Raw genomic sequence first — 23701 nt, forward strand, 5'->3', positions numbered from 1 at the left:
ACACACTCCAAAAGACACCTATGGAAGGGACAGACCCTGGACAGTGTATGACACCTCTTTAATATAGTACTTCTCGCAGGTGCAGGGCATGTAACAAACTTTTAAAACACATAAAGGAGAGAAAAACAGTCAAAATGACAATTCTCCTCAAAAGAAATTCCAGGAAGAAATGACAGCTAAAGTATTGATAAACGTTATAACTGAACAAGAATTTAGAATAATCATCATAAGATTAATCGCTGGGCTTGAAAAAAACATACAACAGAGAAGCTATTGTTGCAGAGATCAAGGAACTAAAAAATAGCCATGATGAATCTAAAAATGCCAAAAATGAGGTGCAAAATAAACTAGAGGTGATGACAGTGAAGATTGAAGAGGCAGAGGGGAGAATAAGTGAAATAGAAGATAAAATTATGGGAAACTATGAGGCTGAGAAAAAGGGAGTTTTAAAAATTCTGGACACAAGGGAGGAATTAGACAAAGTGATTCAAAGAAAAGGAATAATATCCCTTTCATAGGAGTTCCAGAAGAAGAAAGAGAGAAGGGGGTGGAAAGTGTACTTGAACAATCATAGCTGAGAACTTCTCTGATCTGGGGAAGGAAACAGGCATTGAAATCCAGGAGGCGCAGGGAACTCCCTTCAGAGATAACTTGAATTGATCTTGTGCACGACATATCATAGTGAAACTGGCAAAATACAAGGATAAAGAGAAAATTCTGAAAGAAGCCAGGGACAAAAGAGTCTTGATATACAAACAGAGACATATAAGGGTAGTAGGAGACCTATATACTGAAACTTGGCAGGCCAGAAAGGAGTGGCAGGAAATTTTCAATGTGCTGAATAGGAAAAATATCCAGTCAAGAATCCTTTATCCAGCAAGCCTGCCATTCAGAACAGAAGCAGAGATAAAGGTTTTCCCAGACAAAGACTGAAAGGAATTCATCACCACTAACCAGCCCTACAAGAGATCCTAAGGGGACACTGTAAGTGGAATGTTGCAAAGACCACAAAGGACCAGAAACATCACTACAAGCATGAAACCTACAGATAACACAATGACTCTGAATCCATATCTTTCGTTCATAACACTTAATGCAAATGGACTACATGCCACAATCAAAAGACATAGGGTATCAAAATGGATTAAAAAAAAAAAAAGACCCATCTGTTTGCTGTCTACAAGAGACCCATTTGAGACCTGAGACCTTTCAGATTGAAAGTGAGGGGATGAAGAACCATGTATCATGCTCCTGGAAGTCAAAAGAAAGCTGGAGTAGCCATACTTATGTCAGACAAACTACACTTTCAATTAAAGGCTGTAACAAGAGATAAATATAAATGTCTATGTACTGAATTCAGAAGCACCCAAATATATAAAACAACTAATCACAAACATAAGCAACCTTATTGATAAGAATGTGGTAATTGTAGGGGACTTTAATACCCCACTTACAACAATGGACAGATCATCTAGGCAGAGTATCAGTAAAGAAACAATGGCCCTGAATGATACATTAGACCAGATGGACTTGACAGATATATTCAGAACTTTTCATGCAAATGCAGAATACACATTCTTCTCGAGTGCACATGGAACATTCTCCAAGATAGATCACATACTGGGTCACAAAACAGCCTTCAATAAATATAAAAGTGAGATCATACCATGCACACTTTCAGATCACAATGCTATGAAACATGAAATAAACCACAGGAAAAAGACTGGAAAACCTCCAAAAGCATGGAGGTTAAAGAACATCTTGCTAAAGAATGAATGGGCCAACCAGACAATTAGAGAAGAAATTTAAAAATACATGGAAACAAATGAAAATGAAAATACAACGATCCAAATGCTTTGGGATGCAACAAAGGCAGTCCCGAGGGGAAAATAAATTGACATCCAGGCCTATCTCAAGAAACAAGAAAAATCCCCAATACAAAATCTAACAGCACACCTAAAGGAACTAGAAGCAGAAGAGAAAAGACACCCCAAACCCAGAAGAATAAGAAGAGAAATAATAAAGATCAGAGCAGAAATAAACATTATAGAATCCAAAAAAAAAAAAAATAGTAGAACAGATCAATGAAACGAAGAACTGGCATTTTGAAAAAGTAAACAACATTGATAAACCCCTAGCCAGACTTCTCAAAAGAAAAGAGAGGGGACCCAAATAGATAAAAATCATAACTGAAAATGGATTTATTACAACCAATCCCTCAGAAATATAAGCAATAATTAAGGAATACTATGAAAAATTATATGCCAACAAAATGCACAACCTGGAAGAAATGGACAAATTCCTAGATACACACACACTACCAAACTGAAACAGGAAGAAATAGAAAATTTGAACAGACCTATAACTAGTGAAGAAATTGAATCCGTTATCAAAAATGTCCCCCCAAAATATGAGTCCTGGACCAGATGGCTTCCCTGGGGAATTCTAGCAGACAGTTAAAGCAGAGTTAATGCCTATCCTTCTCAAGCTGTTCCAAAGAAAATAGAAACAGAAGGAAAAATTCCAGACTCATTCTATGAAGCCAGCATTACTTTGATTCCTAAACCAGACACAGACTGAGCAAAAAAAGAGAACTACAGGCCAATATCCCTGATGAACATGGATGCAAAAATTCTCAACAAGATACCATCATATCAAATTCAACAGCATATTAAAAGAATTATTCACCATGATCAAGTGGGATTCATTCCCGGGCTGCAGGGTGGTTCAATATTCACAACACAATCAATGTGATACATCACATTATTAAAAGAAAAGATAAGAGTCATATGATCCTGTCAATCGATGCAGAAAAAGCATTTGACAAAATACAGCATCGTTTCTTAATAAAAACCCTCGAGAAAGTCAGGATAGAAGGAACATACTTAAACATCATAAAAGCCATTTGTCAAAAGCCCATAGCTAATGTCATCCTCAGTGAGGAAAAACTGAGAGCTTTCCCCCTGAGATCAGGAACACGACAGGGATGTCCACTCTCACCGCTGTTGTGTAATATAGTGTTGGAAGTCCTAGCACCGGCAATCAGACAACAAAAGGAAATAAAACTCATCAAAACTGGCAAAGAAAAGTCAAACTTTCACTTTTCGCAGACGACATGATACTATACATGGGAAACCTGACAGACTCCATCAAAAGTCTGCTAGAGTGGATAGATCAATTCACCACAGTTCCAGGGTACAAAATCAGTGTACAGAAATCGGCTGCATTTTTATACATCAATAATGTAGCAACAGAGAGAGAAATAAAGAATATGATCCCCTTCACCTTTGCACCAAGAATCATAAAATACCTAGGAATAAACCTAACCAAAGACATAAAAGATCTGTATGCTAAAAACTATAGAAAGCTTATGAAGGAAATGTCAGAAGATACAAAGAAATGGAAAAACATTCCATGCTCATGGATTGGAAGAGTAAATATTGTTACAATGTCAATACTACCCAAAGCAATCTACACATCCAATGCAATCCCAATCAAAATTGCACCAGCATTCTTCCCAAAGCTAGAACAAACAATCCTAAAATTTGTCTGGAACCACAAAAGACCCCAAATAGCCAAAGTAATTTTGAAGAAGAAGACCAAAGCGGGAGGCATCACAATCCCAGACTTTAGCCTCTACCACAAAGCTGTAATCATCAAGACAGTATGGTATTGGCACAAAAACAGACTCCTAGACCAATAGAATCGAATAGAGACCCCAGAATTGGACCCACAAATGTATGGCCAACTAATCTTTGACAAAGATTAGTGCAGCCACTCTGGAAAACAGTGTAGAGGTTCCTCAGAAAATTAAAATAGATCTACCCTATGACCCATCAATAGCACTGCTAGAAACTTACCCAAGGGATACAGGAGTGCTGATGCATAGGGGCACTAGTACCCCAATGTTTATAGCAGCACTTTTAACAATAGCCAAATTATGGAAAGGGCCTAAATGTCCATCAACTGACGAATGGATAAAGAAGATGTGATTCATATATACAATGGGATACTACTTGGCAATGAGAAAGAATGAAATCTGGCCATTTGCAGCAACATGGATGGAACTGGAGGGTATTATGCTAAGTGAAATAAGTCAGGCAGAGAGAGACAGATACCATATGATTTCACTCATATGTGAATCTTGAGAAACTTAACAGAAGACTGTGGGGAAAGGAAGGGGAAAAATAGAAACAGAGAGGAAGGGAGGCAAACCATAAGATACTCTTAAATACAGAGAAGAAACTGAGGGTGTTCAAGAGGGGAAAATGGGTTATGGGCATTGAGGAGGGCACTTGTTGGGATGAGCACTGGGTGTTGGATGTAAGCAATAGGCCACAGGAATCGACCCTAAAAACCAAGAACACACTTTACACACTGTATGTAAGCCAATTTGACAATAAATTATATTTTAAAATAAAAATAAAAAACAAGACATTAAAAAAATTCAGTATGACCCAGAATGTGAAAATTGTTATTCTCATTCCCAAATGATTGCATATCATCGTTGTAGGGGGTTTCTAAATCACCCATTAGCTTGTTGTGACATGATCTTCTCTACTCACCTAAGTGGCTTGTTGTCTGGGCCCACATCAGTAAAGCCCATTTTCTCCAGTTTGCAGCACCTATAACGTTCATAGTGCTGAGTGTGAGTTTGTTCTTTCAGGTCTTCCATATTTATACAAAGAAGCATATCCCGGAGCTTGACAAAGTCACAGTGATTTTCATTTTCCACTAGGTAGAAAAATAAGAAAGTAACAACACTCATTATCAATCCTTTGCACCCAATCAGTATTCTAGAGTGGATATATGCATGGAAAACTTTTAAAATAACAACTAAGAGATCGTTCTGTTAAATAGCTATAATTCTTTGTAACTATAATTATATGGGACATATCTATTATAGGCAGAGTTTATTTTTGGACCAGGAAAGTTGCTTTAAGTTTATTAGTCAAAGAATAAATAAGAAACAGTGAAATAATATGTTATATTAATGTACACAGTTTTTCATTAATAATTGTTAGTATTTTACAAACTGTCCCCCAAGGTATTTCACTGAGTGCTAACACAGAATATAATATTTCACTAATGAAACACTTTAATTAATGTAAATCCTGCTGACATGAAAACATTAAAAGTTATGCATGTTTGAGTTCTCTATTTCTATTTATACCCCATATTTATGAGACCAAATTAGTCAATATTCAAAATCAACCAATTAGTTTATATGGCTCTTTCCTGTGTTTGTCATATCCAGACTACTGGGCACAATATATACTTTATTGTGCATGATATTGTAACCAAATTTAATATACATTAAAATATATTGTTTTTAAGTGTGTTTCATAAGTTTAATTTTTAATATATCAATTAAAACTTTTTTGAAACTAGTATAAGTGGAGATAATCCAATCCCCAATAATCTGTATTACAATCATATAAACCAGAGAATAAATGACTGCCTATTAGAATATTTCAATTCATCATGATGTTAGATAGCTAATATAAGTATATAGGTATGAATTCTCCAAAAGAAAATTACATTTCTTTTTTTTTTAAATAGCTTACCATCCTTTTTCTTTGGTGGCCGCTTAAAAATGCTTTACAAATTAAGTAGTCATTAATTCATGTAACAGGTTTTAAAGACTGGCATTTATACTTTAATAGTGTTCAAAGTTCTTTCGTTCAAAGCACTTTCCAACATTCTGAATGTAGTAGTTTATGCAGAGAGAGATACTATGTATATGTCAGGTTGGGGTAAATGAGGAGGTTCTACCAAACCTCTAAGAAATTTTGTCTAAAGCATCACCTGGTAAACTGTGAGAATGAATTATAGTCAAAGTGAGAATTCAGTTACATGTAAAAGAATCTGTGCTCCTAATTAGTAACTCTCAATTTACTATTTAGCAGCAATTACCACTACTGACTCAAGTTAAAATATTTTAGGACTATGAGAATACACACACACACACACACACACACAGTCTTTCCAGAGCAAGCCTGCTCACTTTTATCACATTTACCTTGTAAAACTCCCCAAGGGTACTGACGGCCTCTGACCATTCTTTTTCCAACTTTCACTTCATCCATACTCCCTACTACAGCAAAAGGTAATTGTCCCTAGAAAGTAAGAACAACTTTCATTATGTTCCCTTATACCAATAAGGCCTACTCTGTTACCTATTTCCGTTGTGGAAATAAAAAGAAAGAATATTATGTTTATTCAAACAAGTTTATCTACCCTGCCTCAGATTTTGTGACTTGCAGTAAATTTGTGCAAATTAATTTCTGCAAGCATTATTGTCAAGTCATGCACATAAATGAAAACTACCGAGTAGAGGCTAAAGCAAGGCATTCTGCTGTGGGGAATACAAATAAAAAATATTTTTACTAGACACATTTTTTTCACATTGTCTTTACCCCAAAACAAAAAATGTTGAGGAAATATGTAAACCACTTTTTAAAATGTTTATTTATTTTTAAGAGAGAGAACAGGGTAGGGGCAGAGAGAGGGAGATAGAGGATCTGAAGTCAACTCTTTGCTGACAGCAGAAAGCCCAAGGTGGGGCTCCAACTCATTAATTGCAAGATCATGACCTGAACCTAAGTTGGACACTTAACCGAGTCACCTAGTTGCCCTATGTGTAAACCACTTTTAACTCCAATATACAAGTTAAATGGAAAATATTGAGAAAAAACTGTAATAATTAATGGATGTACAATTAGGGTATATTAATAAATACTACCATACATGTATCAATAAATTCTAAACATAATTAAAGTGTCTTTCTGGGAGGTGAGAATCAGAGAGATTCTGAAAATTAATGTGCAACCAAATGGAGATTTGGGAAGATAATAAGCAAAGTAGGAAGAATAATCACAGGTAAAATGAGGTTTTCAACAGGCTGTAAAGACAGCAGAAATATTCAAGATAAATTTATGATCTGTCAGAAGTTATATAGATTGTTTGAATAGAAAGGTTGATATACAAGAAATGTCCAAGATAAAAATTAGTAAGTATCAATATAAATACTTAATACCTAACAATATTTAATTTATTAATTGATTTTGATGAAAAAGTATTCCCTATGAATTCTTAGAGGTACAATTAGATAGGAAAGGCCAAAATATTTAGGACAAAATCTGAAGAAAATTTAACACAGAAGAATAAATATAAATTTTACAGTACTCAGCTTTTCAATTCAGAAGTCTGTTTAGTTTGTGAAATCTTACAATAAATGGTGTATGAAAAATACCAAAAGAGAAATGGAAGAAACATAATTTTTATCAATTATTTGTTATAGATAGACCCTGTGTATCAGGCACTTCACAAAGACTATGGCATTTATACCTCACAAAAAGCCTCAATAGTCATATCAATAATCCCATAGTGTAGATACATTAAAAAACTCAGGGAATATAGAAATTCTATAGAATTCTACAGGATTTTGATTTTTTTAAAATAGTTTTCCTCTTTTTTAAAGTTTTTATTTAAATCCCATTAGTTAACATACAGTGTAATATTAGTTTCAGGTGTACAATATAATGATTCAACACTTCCATACAGCACTTAGTGGTCATTCCCCCTACCCATTCCCCTCTGGTAACCAATGGTTTGTCATCAATAGTTAAGAGTCTGTTTCGTGGCTCCTATCTTTTCCTTTGCTCATTTGTCTTGTTTCTTAAATTCTGCATATGAGTGAAATTTTATGGCATTTGTTTTTCTCTGACTTATTTCCCTTAGCACTATACTCTCCAGCTTCATCCATGTCATTACAAATAGCAACATTTCATTCTTTCTATGGCTGAATAATATTTAATTTTATATATGTACCATATCTTCTTTATCCATTCATCTATTGATGGATACTTGGGCTGCTTCCACAATTTGGCTATTATAAATCATGCTAAAATAAAAATAGAGGTGTATGTATCCATTTGAATTAGTGTTTCTGCACTTGGGGCGTTCATACCAGTAGTGTGATTGCTAGATTTTACGGTACTTCTATTTTCAACTTTCTAAGTGAACTCCATACTGTTTTTCTGTTTTGCTTCTTAAAATCCCATATTATTTTTGCTTCCATTTACATGGTAAATGTTTTTCATACTTCCATTTTTATTTACTTTTAAATTTTTATTTTAATTTTTAATTCTTTTTTAATTAAATATAATTTATTGTCAAATTGATGTCCATACCACACTCAGTGCTCATCCCAACAGGTGCCCTCCTCAATGCCCATCACAAAATTTCCTTCTCCCCCCATCCCCCATCAACCCTGAGTTCTCAGTATTTAGAACATCTTATGGTTGGTGTCCCTCTCTCTAACTCCCCCCCCTTCACCACCCTCCTAGTTCCCTGTCAAGTTTCTCAGGAAATATGGTGAAATCATATGATATCTGTCTCTCTCTGCCTGACTTATTTCACTTAGCATAATACCCTCCAGTTCCATCCATGTTGCTGCAAATGGCCAGATTTCATTCTTTCTCATTGCCAAGTAGTATCCCATTGTATATATGAATCACATCTTCTTTATCCATTCGTCAGTTGATGGACATTTAGGCCCTTTCCATAATTTGGCTATTGTTAAAAGTGCTGCTATAAACATTGGGGTACTAGTGCCCCTATGCATCAGCACTCCTGTATCCCTTGGGTAAGTTTCTAGCAGTGCTATTGATGGGTCATAGGGTAGATCTATTTTAATTTTCTGAGGAACCTCTACACTGTTTTCCAGAGTGGCTGCACTAATCTTTGTCAAAGATTAGTTGGCCATACATTTGTGGGTCCAATTCTGGGGTCTCTATTCGATTCTATTGGTCTAGGAGTCTGTTTTTGTGCCAATACCATACTGTCTTGATGATTACAGCTTTGTGGTAGAGGCTAAAGTCTGGGATTGTGATGCCTCCCGCTTTGGTCTTCTTCTTCAAAATTACTTTGGCTATTTGGGGTCTTTTGTGGTTCCAGACAAATTTTAGGATTGTTTGTTCTAGCTTTGGGAAGAATGCTGGTGCAATTTTGATTGGGATTGCATTGGATGTGTAGATTGCTTTGGGTAGTATTGACATTGTAACAATATTTACTCTTCCAATCCATGAGCATGGAATGTTTTTCCATTTCTTTGTATCTTCTGACATTTCCTTCATAAGCTTTCTATAGTTTTTAGCATACAGATCTTTTATGTCTTTGGTTAGGTTTATTCCTAGGTATTTTATGATTCTTGGTGCAAAGGTGAAGGGGATCATATTCTTTATTTCTCTCTCTGTTGCTACATTATTGATGTATAAAAATGCAGCCGATTTCTGTACACTGATTTTGTACCCTGGAACTGTGGTGAATTGATCTATCCACTCTAGCAGACTTTTGATGGAGTCTGTCAGGTTTCCCATGTATAGTATCATGTCGTCTGCGAAAAGTGAAAGTTTGACTTTTCTTTGCCAGTTTTGATGAGTTTTATTTCCTTTTGTTGTCTGATTGCCGGTGCTAGGACTTCCAACACTATATTACACAACAGCGGTGAGAGTGGACATCCCTGTCGTGTTCCTGATCTCAGGGGGAAAGCTCTCAGTTTTTCCTCACTGAGGATGACATTAGCTATGGGCTTTTGACAAATGGCTTTTATGATGTTTAAGTATGTTCCTTCTATCCTGACTTTCTCGAGGGTTTTTATTAAGAAACGATGCTGTATTTTGTCAAATGCTTTTTCTGCATCGATTGACAGGATCATATGACTCTTATCTTTTCTTTTAATAATGTGATGTATCACATTGATTGTGTTGTGAATATTGAACCACCCTGCAGCCCGGGAATGAATCCCACTTGATCATGGTGAATAATTCTTTTAATATGCTGTTGAATTTGATATGATGGTATCTTGTTGAGAATTTTTGCATCCATGTTCATCAGGGATATTGGCCTGTAGTTCTCTTTTTTTGCTCAGTCTGTGTCTGGTTTAGGAATCAAAGTAATGCTGGCTTCATAGAATGAGTCTGGAATTTTTCCTTCTGTTTCTATTTTCTTTGGAACAGCTTGAGAAGGATAGGCATTAACTCTGCTTTAACTGTCTGCTAGAATTCCCCAGGGAAGCCATCTGGTCCAGGACTCATATTTTGGGGGGACATTTTTGATAACGGATTCAATTTCTTCACTAGTTATAGGTCTGTTCAAATTTTCTATTTCTTCCTGTTTCAGTTTGGTAGTGTGTGTGTATCTAGGAATTTGTCCATTTCTTCCAGGTTGTGCATTTTGTTGGCATATAATTTTTCATAGTATTCCTTAATTATTGCTTATATTTCTGAGGGATTGGTTGTAATAAATCCATTTTCAGTTATGATTTTTATCTATTTGGGTCCCCTCTCTTTTCTTTTGAGAAGTCTGGCTAGGGGTTTATCAATGTTGTTTACTTTTTCAAAATGCCAGTTCTTCGTTTCATTGATCTGTTCTACTATTTTTTTTTTTTTTTGGATTCTATAATGTTTATTTCTGCTCTGATCTTTATTATTTCTCTTCTTATTCTTCTGGGTTTGGGGTGTCTTTTCTCTTCTGCTTCTAGTTCCTTTAGGTGTGCTGTTAGATTTTGTATTGGGGATTTTTCTTGTTTCTTGAGATAGGCCTGGATGTCAATTTATTTTCCCCTCGGGACTGCCTTTGTTGCATCCCAAAGCATTTGGATCGTTGTATTTTCATTTTCATTTGTTTCCATGTATTTTTAAATTTCTTCTCTAATTGTCTGGTTGGCCCATTCATTCTTTAGCAAGATGTTCTTTAACCTCCATGCTTTTGGAGGTTTTCCAGTCTTTTTCCTGTGGTTTATTTCATGTTTCATAGCATTGTGATCTGAAAGTGTGCATGGTATGATCTCACTTTTATATTTATTGAAGGCTGTTTTGTGACCCAGTATGTGATCTATCTTGGAGAATGTTCCATGTGCACTCGAGAAGAATGTGTATTCTGCATTTGCATGAAAAGTTCTGAATATATCTGTCAAGTCCATCTGGTCTAATGTATCATTCAGGGCCATTGTTTCTTTACTGATACTCTGCCTAGATGATCTGTCCATTGTTGTAAGTGGGGTATTAAAGTCCCCTACAATTACCACATTCTTATCAATAAGGTTGCTTATGTTTGTGATTAGTTGTTTTATATATTTGGGTGCTTCTGAATTCAGTACATAGACATTTATATTTATCTCTTGTTACAGCCTTTAATTGAAAGTGTAGTTTGTCTGACATAAGTATGGCTACTCCAGCTTTCTTTTGACTTCCAGGAGCATGATACATGGTTCTTCATCCCCTCACTTTCAATCTGAAAGGTCTCAGGTCTCAAATGGGTCTCTTGTAGACAGCAAACAGATGGGTCTTTTTTTTTTTTTAATCCATTTTGATACCCTATGTCTTTTGATTGTGGCATGTAGTCCATTTGCATTAAGTGTTATGAACGAAAGATATGGATTCAGAGTCATTGTGTTATCTGTAGGTTTCATGCTTGTAGTGATGTTTCTGGTCCTTTGTGGTCTTTGCAACATTCCACTTACAGTGTCCCCTTAGGATCTCTTGTAGGGCTGGTTAGTGGTGATGAATTCCTTTCAGTCTTTGTCTGGGAAAACCTTTATCTCTGCTTCTGTTCTGAATGGCAGGCTTGCTGGATAAAGGATTCTTGACTGGATATTTTTCCTATTCAGCACATTGAAAATTTCCTGCCACTCCTTTCTGGCCTGCCAAGTTTCAGTATATAGGTCTCCTACTACCCTTATATGTCTCTGTTTGTATATCAAGACTCTTTTGTCCCTGGCTTCTTTCAGAATTTTCTCTTTATCCTTGTATTTTGCCAGTTTCACTATGATATGTCGTGCACAAGATCAATTCAAGTTATCTCTGAAGGGAGTTCCCTGCGCCTCCTGGATTTCAATGCCTGTTTCCTTCCCCAGATCAGAGAAGTTCTCAGCTATGATCTGTTCAAGTACACCTTCAGCACCTTTCTCTCATTTTCTTCTGAAATTCCCACCATACAGGTGTTGTTCCATTTCATCGCATCATTTAGTTCTCTCTCACCTTGTACTCCTGGATTTTTTTATCTCTCTTTTTTTCAGCTTCCTCTTTTTCCATAATTTTATCTTCTAATTCACCCATTCTCCCCTCTACCTTTTCAATCCACGCTGTGGCCACCTCCATTTTATTTTGTACCTCATTTATAGCATTTTTTAATTCATCATGATTATTTTTTAGTCCCTTGATCTCTGTAGCAATAGATTCTCTGCTGTCCTCTATGCTTTTTTCAAGCTCAGCAATTAATTTTATAACTATTCTAAATTTTTAGTTATATTGCTTAAGTCGGTTTTGATCAATTCGTTAGCTGCTGCTACTTCCTGGAATTTCTTTCCAGTAGAATTCTTCCATTTCATCATGTTGTCTAGTTTTCTGTCCCTTATGTGTTTTAAAAGCTTGTTGTATTCTCTGCACCTGCAAGCACTGATACATTAATTGGGGGTGGTCATACACTCCAGGGCCTGGCACCTCAAGAAGTGTTTTTTTTGAGATTGTTACATGCTCTCTGTTGTGACTTTGGTTATTTTATTACCCTACTCATAGTGATATTTTGGACCCTCCACCAGATGTGCTTTGATTTGTTCCTTGGTGTATCCCTGTAAAGGAAAACAAACAGGAGACAAAACACACAAACACCCAAACCAATAAAGAAAAACAAAAAAACTTAAAACAAAAAAACCCAAAAACACCTACTACAAGTAAAGAACAGGGTGGAGGCGGTGCTGATGGAAGAGCACATACAAAGAGAGAAATTACAGGAGCAGTGACCAAGAAAAAATAAACATTGACTAGGCAGAGAGAAAGGCTTAATCCAGAGAGAGATAAAGGAAAATAAGGAAGGAGGCGGGCAAAAAGAAATGAAGATAAAGTTACCCAGAGACTATATGTCTTGATTATTCCAGAAAGGGAGAAAGGAATATAAAGAAGGAGGTGTAAAACATGTATCAAGAGAATGGATTAAATATGTCTGTTTAGACAGACTGCTAACCAGAGTAACCAGCCTAGAGGCGGGAAGAGATAAGGAGGAGAAATGGGGTTTGGGGGGGAGTATATATTCATATATCCAGAATTGATGTAGAATTAATCTAGACAGTGCTGCATCACTGGTCTGGGAGAACTGTGCACAGGGTCTGTCAGTTTACACAGTTACCCAGTGCGAAGGGGCATGGTTTGGTGTAGTCTGGACCCACCTCCCCTATGGGCCCTGGGACTGATTCCTGAGGCCATGTTAGTGGTGGTGGTGGGGGAGGGGAATGGTGATACCCCAGTCTCAACAGACCTGGACCCTGTGGACTCCATTTGAGTCATCCTTACTGTGCCATGGGCACAGATGTAGTGGTCCTTCTCTCTCCTCCAACTCCCCTGACCCTGCGCTTGGCTAGGATTCAAAGTCCCACTCCATGCACTCTGGCACTGGGGAAGCCCCTCTCAGTGCGGCCTGATATGTGGTCCCAGCTGGCTTTTTCTTTATCACTGCACTTCAGGGAAGACCGCCTTCTACTGTGAACTGCACTGCTGACCTCACCACCAAGCCCCAGGGGTGGCGGATGCAGGCAGATGCAGGCAGGCTTTGTCTTTTTCCACAGCACTCTAGGGAGGGGCCACTTTCTCCTACAGTGATCTACACCCTCGGCCCAGCCACTGAACCCGGAGGTGGTGGGTGCAAGCAGGCTTTGTACTATTGTACAGCCCTCCAGGGAGGGAACCGCTTTCTCTACCTGTGGATTGTGCCCCTGACCTACCACCTAACCCAAGCCTGGCTCCCTTCCTCCCCAGGTGTGTGAACAGGGATCCAGCACCAGTCTGAAGAAAGCCCCCCAGTTAGAGATAGGATCCCTCTCAGTCCCAGTCCGAGGTCTTTCTCCTGTCCAGATATGGTCCTACACTTCCCTAGCCACTCTTTCTCTTCCCTTTGTCTCTGCAGAAGGGAATCCCTCCCCTCCATGCCCATGTGGCCTTTCTTATTTCCCCCAGTTTGCAATCACCTGCCTATCATTTCTCCAGTTTTCCCATTTTCTCCCTGGTAGATTCAGTCTCTTTCCCTCCCAGACTCTGGGATTCAAAGTCCTTTGGCTTCAGCACCTCTTTGTTTGAGAGATGAGGGGAGTATGGATCCCCCTACTTCTCCACCATGTTGGCCTCTCCACCTTTAATTCTTTTCCATACCTCCTCTGTTAAACTGTGTGTGTCTTTAGGTCTGAAGTGAGTCTTTTGTAATCAATATATAGATGGGTCTTGCCTTTTTAACCATTCAGTCATTCTATGTCTTTGAATCCATTTATTTTAATCCATTTATCATTAAAGTAATATTGACAAATGTGTTTATTGCCAGTTGTTACTTGTTTTACAGTCATTTTTATGGTTCTTCTCTGTTCTTTCCCTCTTCTCTTGCCCTCTTCCCTTGTGGTTTTTTGGTTTCCTTTAGTATTATTCTTGACTTTATTTCTTAATTTTTTTGTTTTGGGTCTAATATAGGTTTGTGATTTTTGTTTATTTATTTTTAATATGAAACTTATTGTCAAATTGGTTTCCATACAACACCCAGTGCTCATCCCAACAGGTGACCTCCTCAATACCCATCAACCACCCACCCCTCCCTCCCCCCATAAACCCTCAGTTTGCTCTCAGTTTTTAAGAGTCTCTTATGTTTTGGCTCCCTCCCTCTCTCACCATTTTTTTTCCTTCCCCTCCCCCATGGTTTCCTGTTAAGTTTCTCAGGATCCACATAACAGTGAAAACATATGGAATCTGTCCTTCTCTGTATGACTTATTTCACTTAGCATAACACTCTCCAGTTCCATCCACATTGCTACAAAAGGCCATATTTCATTCTTTCTCATTGCCACGTAGTATTCCATTGTGTATATAAACCACAATTTCTTTATCCATTCATCAGTTGATAAACATTTAGGCTCTTTCCATGATTTAGCTACTGTTGAGAGTGCTGCTATAAACATTGGGGTACAAGTGCCCCTATGCATCAGCACTCCTGTATCCTTTTGGTAAATTCCTAGCAGTGCTACTGCTGGGTCATAGTGTAAGTCTATTTTTAATTTTTTGAGGAACCTCTACACTGTTTTCCAGAGCGGTTGCACGAGTTTGCATTCCCACCAAGAGTGGAAGAGAGTTACCTTTTCTCCACATCCTCGCCAGCATCTAGTCCCCTGATTTGTTCATTTTAGCCACCCTGACTGGCGTGAGGGATATCTGAGTGTGGTTTTGATTTGTATTTCCCTGATGAGGAGCAACATTGAACATCTTTTCATGTGCCTGTTGGCCATCTGGATGTCTTCTTTAGAGAAGTGTCTATTCATGTGTTCTACCCATTTCTTCACGGGATTATTTGTTTTTCAGGTGTGGAGTTTGGTGAACTGTTTATAGATTTTGGATACTAGCCCTTTGTCCAATATGTCATTTACAAATATCTTTTCCCATTCCGTTGGTTGCCTTTCACTTTTGTTGCTTGTTTCCTTGGCAGTGCAGAAGCTTTTTATCTTCATGAGATCCCAATAGTTCATTTTTGCTTTTAATTCCCTTGCCTTTGGGGATGTGTCAAGTAAGAAATTGCTGCAGCTGAGGTCAGAGAGGTTTTCCCCTGCTTTCTCCTCTAGGGTTTTGATGGCTTCCTGTCTCACATTCAGGTCCTTTATCCATTTTGAGTTTATTTTTGTGAATGGTGTAAGAAAGTGGTCTAGTTTCATTCTTTTGCATGTCACTTTCCAGTTCTCCCAGCACCATTTGTTAGACTTTTTTTCTATTGGATATTCTTTCCTGCTTTGTCAAAGAATACTTGCCTATACATTTGTGGGTCCAATTCTGGAGTCTCTATTCTATTCCATTGGTCTATGTGTCTGTTTTTGTGCCCATACCATGCTGTCTTGATGATTACAGCTTTGTAGTAGAGGCTAAAGTCTGGGATTGTGATGCCTCCTGCTTTGGTCTTCTTCTTCAAAATTACTTTGGCTATTCGGGGTCTTTTGTGGTTCCATACAAATTTTAGGATTGCTTGTGCAATTTCGATTGGGATTGCATTGAATGTGTAGATTGCTTTGGGTAGTATTGACATTTTGACAATATTTATTCTTCCAATCCATGAGCGTGGAATGTTTTTCCATTTCTTTATATCTTCTTCAATTTCCTTCATAAGCTTTGTATAGTTTTCAGCATACAGATATTTTACATTTTTGGTTAGGTTTATCCCTAGGTATTTTATGCTTCTTGGTGCAATTGTGAATGGGATCAGTTTCTTTATTTGTCTTCCTGTTGCTTCATTATTAGTGTCTAAGAATGCAACTGATTTCTGTACATTGATTTTGTATCCTGCGACTTTGCTGAATTCATGTATCAGTTCTAGCAGACTTTTGGTGTAGTCTATCAGGCTTTCCATGTATAATATCATGTCATCTGCAAAAAGTGAAAGCTTAACTTCATCTGTGCCAATTTTGATGTCTCTGATTTCCTTTTGTTGTCTGATTGCTGATGCTAGCGCTTCCAACACTATGTTAAACAACAGCGGTGAGAGTGGACATCCCTGTCATGTTCCTGATCTCAGGGAGAAAGCTCTCAGTTTTTCCCCATTGAGGATGATATTAGCTGTGGGCTTTTCATAAATGGCTTTTATGATGTTTAAGTATGTTCCTTCTATTGCGACTTTCTCGAGGGTTTTTATTAAGAAAGGATGTTGAATTTTGTCAAATGCCTTTTCTGCATTGATTGACAGGATCATATGGTTTTTATCTTTTCTTTTATTAATGTGATGTATCACATTGATTGATTTGTGAATGTTGAACCAGCCCTGCATCCCAGGAATGAATCCCACTTGATCATGGTGAATAATTCTTTTTATATGCTGTTGAATTTGACTTGCTAGTATCTTATTGAAAAATTTTGCATCCATATTCATCAGGGATATTGGCCTGTAATTCTCTTTTTTACTGGGTCTCTGTCTGGTTTAGGAATCAAAGTAATACTGGCTTCATAGAATGAGTCTGGAAGTTTTCCTTCCCTTTCTATTTTTTGGAATAGCTTGAGAAAGATAGGTATTATCTGTGCCTTAAATGTCTGGTAGAATTCCCCTGGGAAGCCATCTGGTCCTGGACTCTTATTTGTTGGGAGATTTTTGATAACTTATTCAATTTCTTTGCTGGTTATGAGGTCTGATCAAGCTATTTCTTCATGTTTGCGTTTTGGAAGTGGGTGGGTGCTTAGGAATTTGTGCATTTCTTCCAGGTTGTCCAGTTTTTTTGGCATGTAATTTTTCATAGTATTCCCTGATAATTGCTTGTATTTCTGGGGGATTGGTTGTAATAATTCCATTTTCACTCATGATTTTATCTATTTGGGTCATCTCCCTTTTCTTTTTGAGAAGCCTGGCTAGAGGTTTATCAATTCTGTTTATTTTTTCAAAAAACCAATTCTTGGTTTCATTGATCTGCTCTACAGTTTTTTTAGATTCTATATTGTTTATTTCTGCTCTGATCTTTATTATTTCTCTTCTTCTGCTGGGTTTGGGGTGTCTTTGCTGTTCTGTTTCTAGTTCCTTTAGGTGTGCTGTTAGATTTTGTATTGGGGATTTTTCTTGTTTCTTGAGATAGGCCTGGATTGCAATGCATTTTCCTCTCAGGACTGCCTTCCCTGCATCCCAAAGTGTTTGGATTGTTGTATTTTCATTTACATTTGTTTCCATATATTTTTAAATTTCTTTTCTAATTTTCTAGTTAGCCCATTCATTCCTTATTAGGGTGTTCTTTTTTTTTAATTTTTTTTCAATGTTTTTTATTTATTTTTGGGACAGAGAGAGACAGAGCATGAACAGGGGAGGGGCAGAGAGGGAGACACAGAATCGGAAACAGGCTCCAGGCTCTGAGCCATCAGCCCAGAGCCTGACGCAGGGCTCGAACTCACGGACCACGAAATTGTGACCTGGCTGAAGTCGGACGCTTAACCGACTGTGCCACCCGGGCGCCCCTAGGGTGTTCTTTAACCTCCATGCTTTTGGAAGGTTTCCAGATTTTTCTTGTGGTTGATTTCAAGCTTCATCACATTGTGGTCTGAAATTATGCATGGTATGATCTCAATTCTCGTATACTTATGAAGGGCTGTTTTGTGACCCAGTATGTCATCTATCTTGGAGATGGTTCCATGTGCACTTGAGAAGAAAGTATATTCTGTTGCTCTGGGATGCAGAGTTCCAAATATACCTGTCAAGTCGATCTGATCCAGTGTATCATTCAGGGCCTTTGTTTCTTTATTGATCCTATGTCTAGATGATCTATCCAATGTTGTAAGTGGAGTATTAAAGTCCCCTGCAATTACCACATTCTTATCAATAAGGTTGCTTATGTTTGTGATTAATTGTTGTATATATTTGGGGGCTCCCTTATTTGGCGCATAGACATTTATAATTGTTAACACTTCCTGATGGATAGACCCTGTAATTATTATATAATGCCCTTCTTCATCTCTTGTTACAGCCTTTAATTTAAAGTCTAGTTTGTGTGATATAAGTATGGCTACTCCAGCTTTCTTTTGACTTCCAGAAGCATGATAAATACTTCTCCAACCCCTCACTTTCAATCTGAAGGTGTTCTCAGGTCTAAATTGAGTCTCTTGTAGACAGAAAATAGATGGGTCTTGTTTTTTTTTTTTTAACCATTATGACACCCTATGTCTTTTGGTTGGTGCATTTAGTCCATTTAAATTCAGTGTTATTATAGAAAGATATGGGTTTAGAGTCATTGTGATGTCTGTAGGTTTCATGCTGGTAGCGATGTCTCTGGTACTTTGTCTCACAGGATCCCCCTTAGGATCTCTTGTAGGGCTGGTTTAGTGGTGATGAATTCCTTCAGTTTTTGTTTGGGAAGACCTTTATCTCTCCCATTCTAAATGACAGACTTGCTGGATAAAGGATACTTGGCTGCATTTTTTTTTTCTGTTCATCACATTGAAGATTTCCTGCCATTCCTTTCTGGCCTGCCAAGTTTCAGTAGAGAGATCCGTCACGAGTCTTAGTGGTCTCCCTTTATATGTTAGAGCATGTTTATCCCTAGCTGCTTTCAGAATTCTCTATCCTTGTATTTTGCCAGTTTCACTATGATATATCTCACAGAAGATTGATTCAAGTTACATCTGAAGGGAGTTCTCTGTGCCTCTTGGATTTCAATGCCTGTTTCCCTCCCTAGTTCAGGGAAATTCTCAGCTATAATTTCTTCAAGTACACCTTCAGCACCTTTCCCTCTCTCTTCCTCCTCTGAAATCCCAATTATGTGTATATTATTTCGTTTAATTATGTCACTTAGTTCTCTAAGTCTCCCCTCATCCTCCTGGATTTTTTTATCTCTCTTTTTCTCAGCTTCTTCTTTTTCCATAATTTTATCTTCTAAATCACCTATTCTCTCCTCTACCTCTTCAATCCAAGCTGCGGTCACCTCCATTTTATTTTGCAGTCATTTATAGCATTTTTTAGCTCCTCCTGACTGTTTCTTAGTCCCCTGATCTCTGTAGCAATAGATTCTCTGCTGTCCTCTATACTTTTTTCAAGCCCAGCGATTAATTTTATGACTATTATTATAAATTAATTTTCTGGTATATTGCTTAAATCGTTTTTGATCAGTTCATTAGCTGTCGCTACTTCCTGGAGTTCCTTTTGAGGAGAATTCTTCCTCCTCACTTTGGATAGTCCCTGGAGTGGTGGGGAACTGCAGGGCTCTTTCCCTGTGCTGTCTGGAGTAACTTGTGTTGGTGGGCGGGGCCGCCGTCAGACCTGATGTCTGCCCCAAGCCCACTGCTGGGGCCACAGTCAGACTGGTGTGTACTTCATATTCCCCTCTCCCAGGGGCAGGACTCACTGTGGTGGTGTGGCCTCTGTCTGGGCTACTTGCACACTGCCAGGATTGTGGTGCTGCTTCGATGGGATCTGGCGTATTAGCGGGGGTGGATCCACAAGGTGCACAGGGGCGGGAGGAGCAGGCTCAGCTCGCTTTGCCTTTGGTGGTATGCTTTGGGAAGGGCCCTGTGGCACCAGGAGGGAGGCAGATCCGTCGGATGGATGGATCCGCAGAAGCACAGCATTGGGTGTTTGTGCCGTGCAAGCAAGTTCGTGACGGGAACTGGTTCTCTTTGGGATTTTGGCTGGGGGGTGGGCGAAGGAGATGGCGCTGGTGAGTACCTTTGTTCTCCACCAAGCTGAGCTGTCCTCTGGGGCTCAACAACTCTCCCTCTCATTGTCCTTTAGCCCTCCCACTCTCCGAGCAGAACTGCTGACTTATAACATTCCAGATGTTAAGTCCCGCTGGCTGTCAGAACACACTCCGTCTGGCCCCTCCACTTTTGCAAGCCAGACTCGGGGGCTCTGCCTTGCCAGGTGTGCTGACTGCCCCCCACCACCACCCTGGCTCCCTCCCGCCATTCCATGTAGCATGCACCACCTCTCTGCCCTTCCTACCCTCTTCTGTGGGCCTCTTGTCTACGCTTGGCTCTGGAGAGTCTGTTCTGCTAGTCTTCTGGTGGTTTTCTGGGTAAATTAGGCAGATGTGGGTAGAATCTAAGCAATCAGTAGGATGCAGTGAGCCCAGCATCCTCCTACGCCGCCATCTTCCCTGTGATTTTTGTTTAACTTTAGGTTTATACATATAACATCTTAAGTATATAGAAGTTTGTTTCTTGTTTGTTTGTTGTGGGGAATAAGATTAGAAATTCACTTGGCTTACACCAATGGATTAACAAGGCATAAAGAATTACAAAGCCATAGGGTGTTCTCACCCAAATTTGTGTGAGCAAGATAAGACCCCAGAATGTAGTAGGGTGAGGCAAAGGCCCCAGAATAAAATAGGGAGTGGCTAGAGCCCCCAGAATAAAGAGGGATGGGCAAAGTCCCCAGAATAGAGAGGGGGCAAAGTTCCCCAATACAAAGGTATATGAGGTAAGCAAGATTAGGCATTCAGGGCAAAAGTGCCCCCCAATTTAGTACTATAGAAGAAAGCTGCTTTCACAGGAGGGAAGGACCAAGTTAGGTAAACAGGTAAATAGGGCTATAGACCACTGCACTGTAGGTAAAGCTGCCCAGAGCAGAGTTCATTAACAAAAGAAAAGTTGCCTTGTTAATCCTGAGGTTATTTGTTCTATCTGTCTTATCCCCTAGGCTAGCTAAGATAAACAAACATGGCAGCACCTCCTGTCTGCCCTTAACAACTATTTGCCCATCTGCCTGGTGCCAGGATTTTGTTTTATATTGACCCAAACCCCAAACACTGTATATCTTCAAAACCCCATTTTCCCTCATGCCCATGAGTTAATGTTCACCAATTCATTGTCTCTTTGTGCACACCCATCACATTTGTAAGCCTTCTGATCTTAATAAATACAGGTCAAAGACGCTTATTTGGTGCTCTTGTCTTTTCCTGGACATTAGCCATCTCTCACTTTTAATCCATCCCACTCTCTTGCTAGACAACAGAGAACTTTAGACTTAGAGTGTAATACAATTTTCAAATTTTTTAAATGTTTTTTTGAGAGATAGAGACAAAGAATGAGCAGGGGAGGGGCAGAGACAGAGGGAGACACAGAATCCGAAGTAGGCTCCAGGCTCTGAGCTGTCAGCCCAGAGCCTGACATGGGGTTTGAACCCACAAATGGTGAGATAATGACCTGAGCCAAAGTTGGACACTCAACCTACTGAGCCACCCAGTTGCCCCAGTATATAGTAGTTTATTTTATGTTGATGACCAAGTTAAGTTTGAACCCAAACTAAAAGCACTAAATTTCTACTCCCCCTCCCCACATGTTATATATTTTTGATGTCATACATTACACCCTTTTATATTGTGGATTCCTTGACTCATTTTTGTACATAGGGTCCTACAGCTTTTAAGTAGAGAAGGCAGAATTGAAGTTTCAGTCTAACTACAATGTTTAATTTTCAAAATATGGCTTGATACATTAGATATTTATTATCATGAAGAATTTACACAAATAAAACTTAGTCATTCAATATTGCCATAATACCAAAATGATAGAAATACAGTATAGCATTTCTGATTCAGTCCCCACCTACCTGTTTCTGAAACTAAGCCTCTGGGAGTTGCATTTGCAAAATCAGCCTCCCTTCTACTATTCAAGCTGTATTTGTGTACTAAAATCTCTATTTTGGTTAGACGAGTTTTGGACAAAATTGAGGCCCTCATCACCCTCACCTTGGGTATAAGGAGATAGCTCAATGACTAACGAGGCAAGCAAAAGTACCTCAGGCTGCTGCCCCTCCCCACTGAGAACTCCTCACTGACAGTATGCTCACACTAAGGAAATAAATTGCTAATGTCCCCACATCCAATTTCACACCCCTTTTTCAGAAATTTTTCTTGGAGGGAGACATAAAGAAAAGGACATCTAATCTCTTCCTAAATGAGCTGATTTAATTTACAGCAACCATAGAGAAAGAAAAGCCTAAGGGCACTCAAGAAAAGTAGAGCCAAACTCTGGTTTCCTTTGTGGCATGTAAAGGGCTTGTAGGTTATCATTTCTGTCCAAACACCAAGCAAAAAGCTGAACAAAGTAAATACAAAGAGAAAGCAATAGCAGAAAAAATAGAAAACCCATGATTATGTACAAATTAAGTAACACATTCAAACAATCAATGGATGGGTGTAAAAAGAAATTACAAAAGAAATTAGAACTGCCTTCAGACAACCAAAAGAAAACACAAATTTATGGGATACAGCCAAAGTACTGTTAACAGAAGACTTTAGAGCTATAAACATATTTAAAACAAAGAAACACCTCAAATCTACAATCTCATTTTACAGCTCAATGAACTAGAAAGAAGACAAACAAAACCCAAACATAGTACAATGAAGGCAACAATAAACATTATAGCAGGGTATATGATATAAAGAATAGAATCACAATAGAAAAAAATCACAGTTCTTTTTTGAAAATATTAACAAAAATGATCAGTCTTTAGCTAAATTAATAAAGAAAAAAGAATACTCAAATAGAATCTGAAATAAAAGGAGAGACATTACAATTGATGTTACAGAAATAGCAATATTAAACACAAACCCAAGAAAAATGGCAAAGTGATACATAAAAAGGTGCCCCAAATTACTAATCATCAGAGAAATGCATATCAGAACCTCAATGAGATATTTTATGCTCGTCAAAATCATTAGAATAAAAAAAAAGAAATTAGAAGTGATGAGGATATGGAGAAAAGGAAATCTGATGAACCATTTGTGGGAAGGTAAATTGGTGCAGCCACTATGGAAAACAGTATAGAGGTTCCCCCCAAAATTAAAAATAAAAATACCATAGGATCTACTAACTCCACTATTGGTATTTATCCCAAATAAATGAAAACACTAATTTGAAAAGGTATGTGCACCTTTATGGCTTTTTGCAGCATTATTTACCATAGCCAAGGCATGGAAACAATCTAAGTTTTTATCCATAAATGCATGGATAAAAAAGATGTGATGTGATGTGTGATATATATATATATATATATATCCCTGATGAACGTTGATGCAAAAAAATTTTGAACAAAATACTAGGAAATGGAATTCAACAACATATTAAAGGATCTGTCCACAGAAACCTGGCAGGCCAAAAGGGAGTGGTAGAATATATTCAACGTGCTGAATGGAAAAAATATGCAGCCAAGAATTATT

The 23701-nt window shown here is 38.2% G+C and overlaps 1 protein-coding gene across 3 annotated transcripts in view; it reads right to left on the minus strand.

The window, feature by feature from the left end:
• SEPTIN14 (septin 14) overlaps positions 1 to 23701 on the minus strand; it is a 91841-nt gene that overhangs the window by 20752 nt on the left and 47388 nt on the right. For all 3 annotated transcript variants that reach the window (XM_053213329.1, XM_053213328.1, XM_015069856.3), the window contains 2 exons: positions 6023 to 6119; positions 4566 to 4734 (listed from right to left, as the gene is read on the minus strand). In XM_053213329.1, the coding sequence (XP_053069304.1) occupies positions 4566 to 4734; positions 6023 to 6119 (266 nt within the window). The remainder of the gene's footprint in view (positions 1 to 4565; positions 4735 to 6022; positions 6120 to 23701) is intronic.

Source organism: Acinonyx jubatus, chromosome E3, assembly GCF_027475565.1.
Source record: "Acinonyx jubatus isolate Ajub_Pintada_27869175 chromosome E3, VMU_Ajub_asm_v1.0, whole genome shotgun sequence".
NCBI classification, from domain to species: domain Eukaryota; kingdom Metazoa; phylum Chordata; class Mammalia; order Carnivora; family Felidae; genus Acinonyx; species Acinonyx jubatus.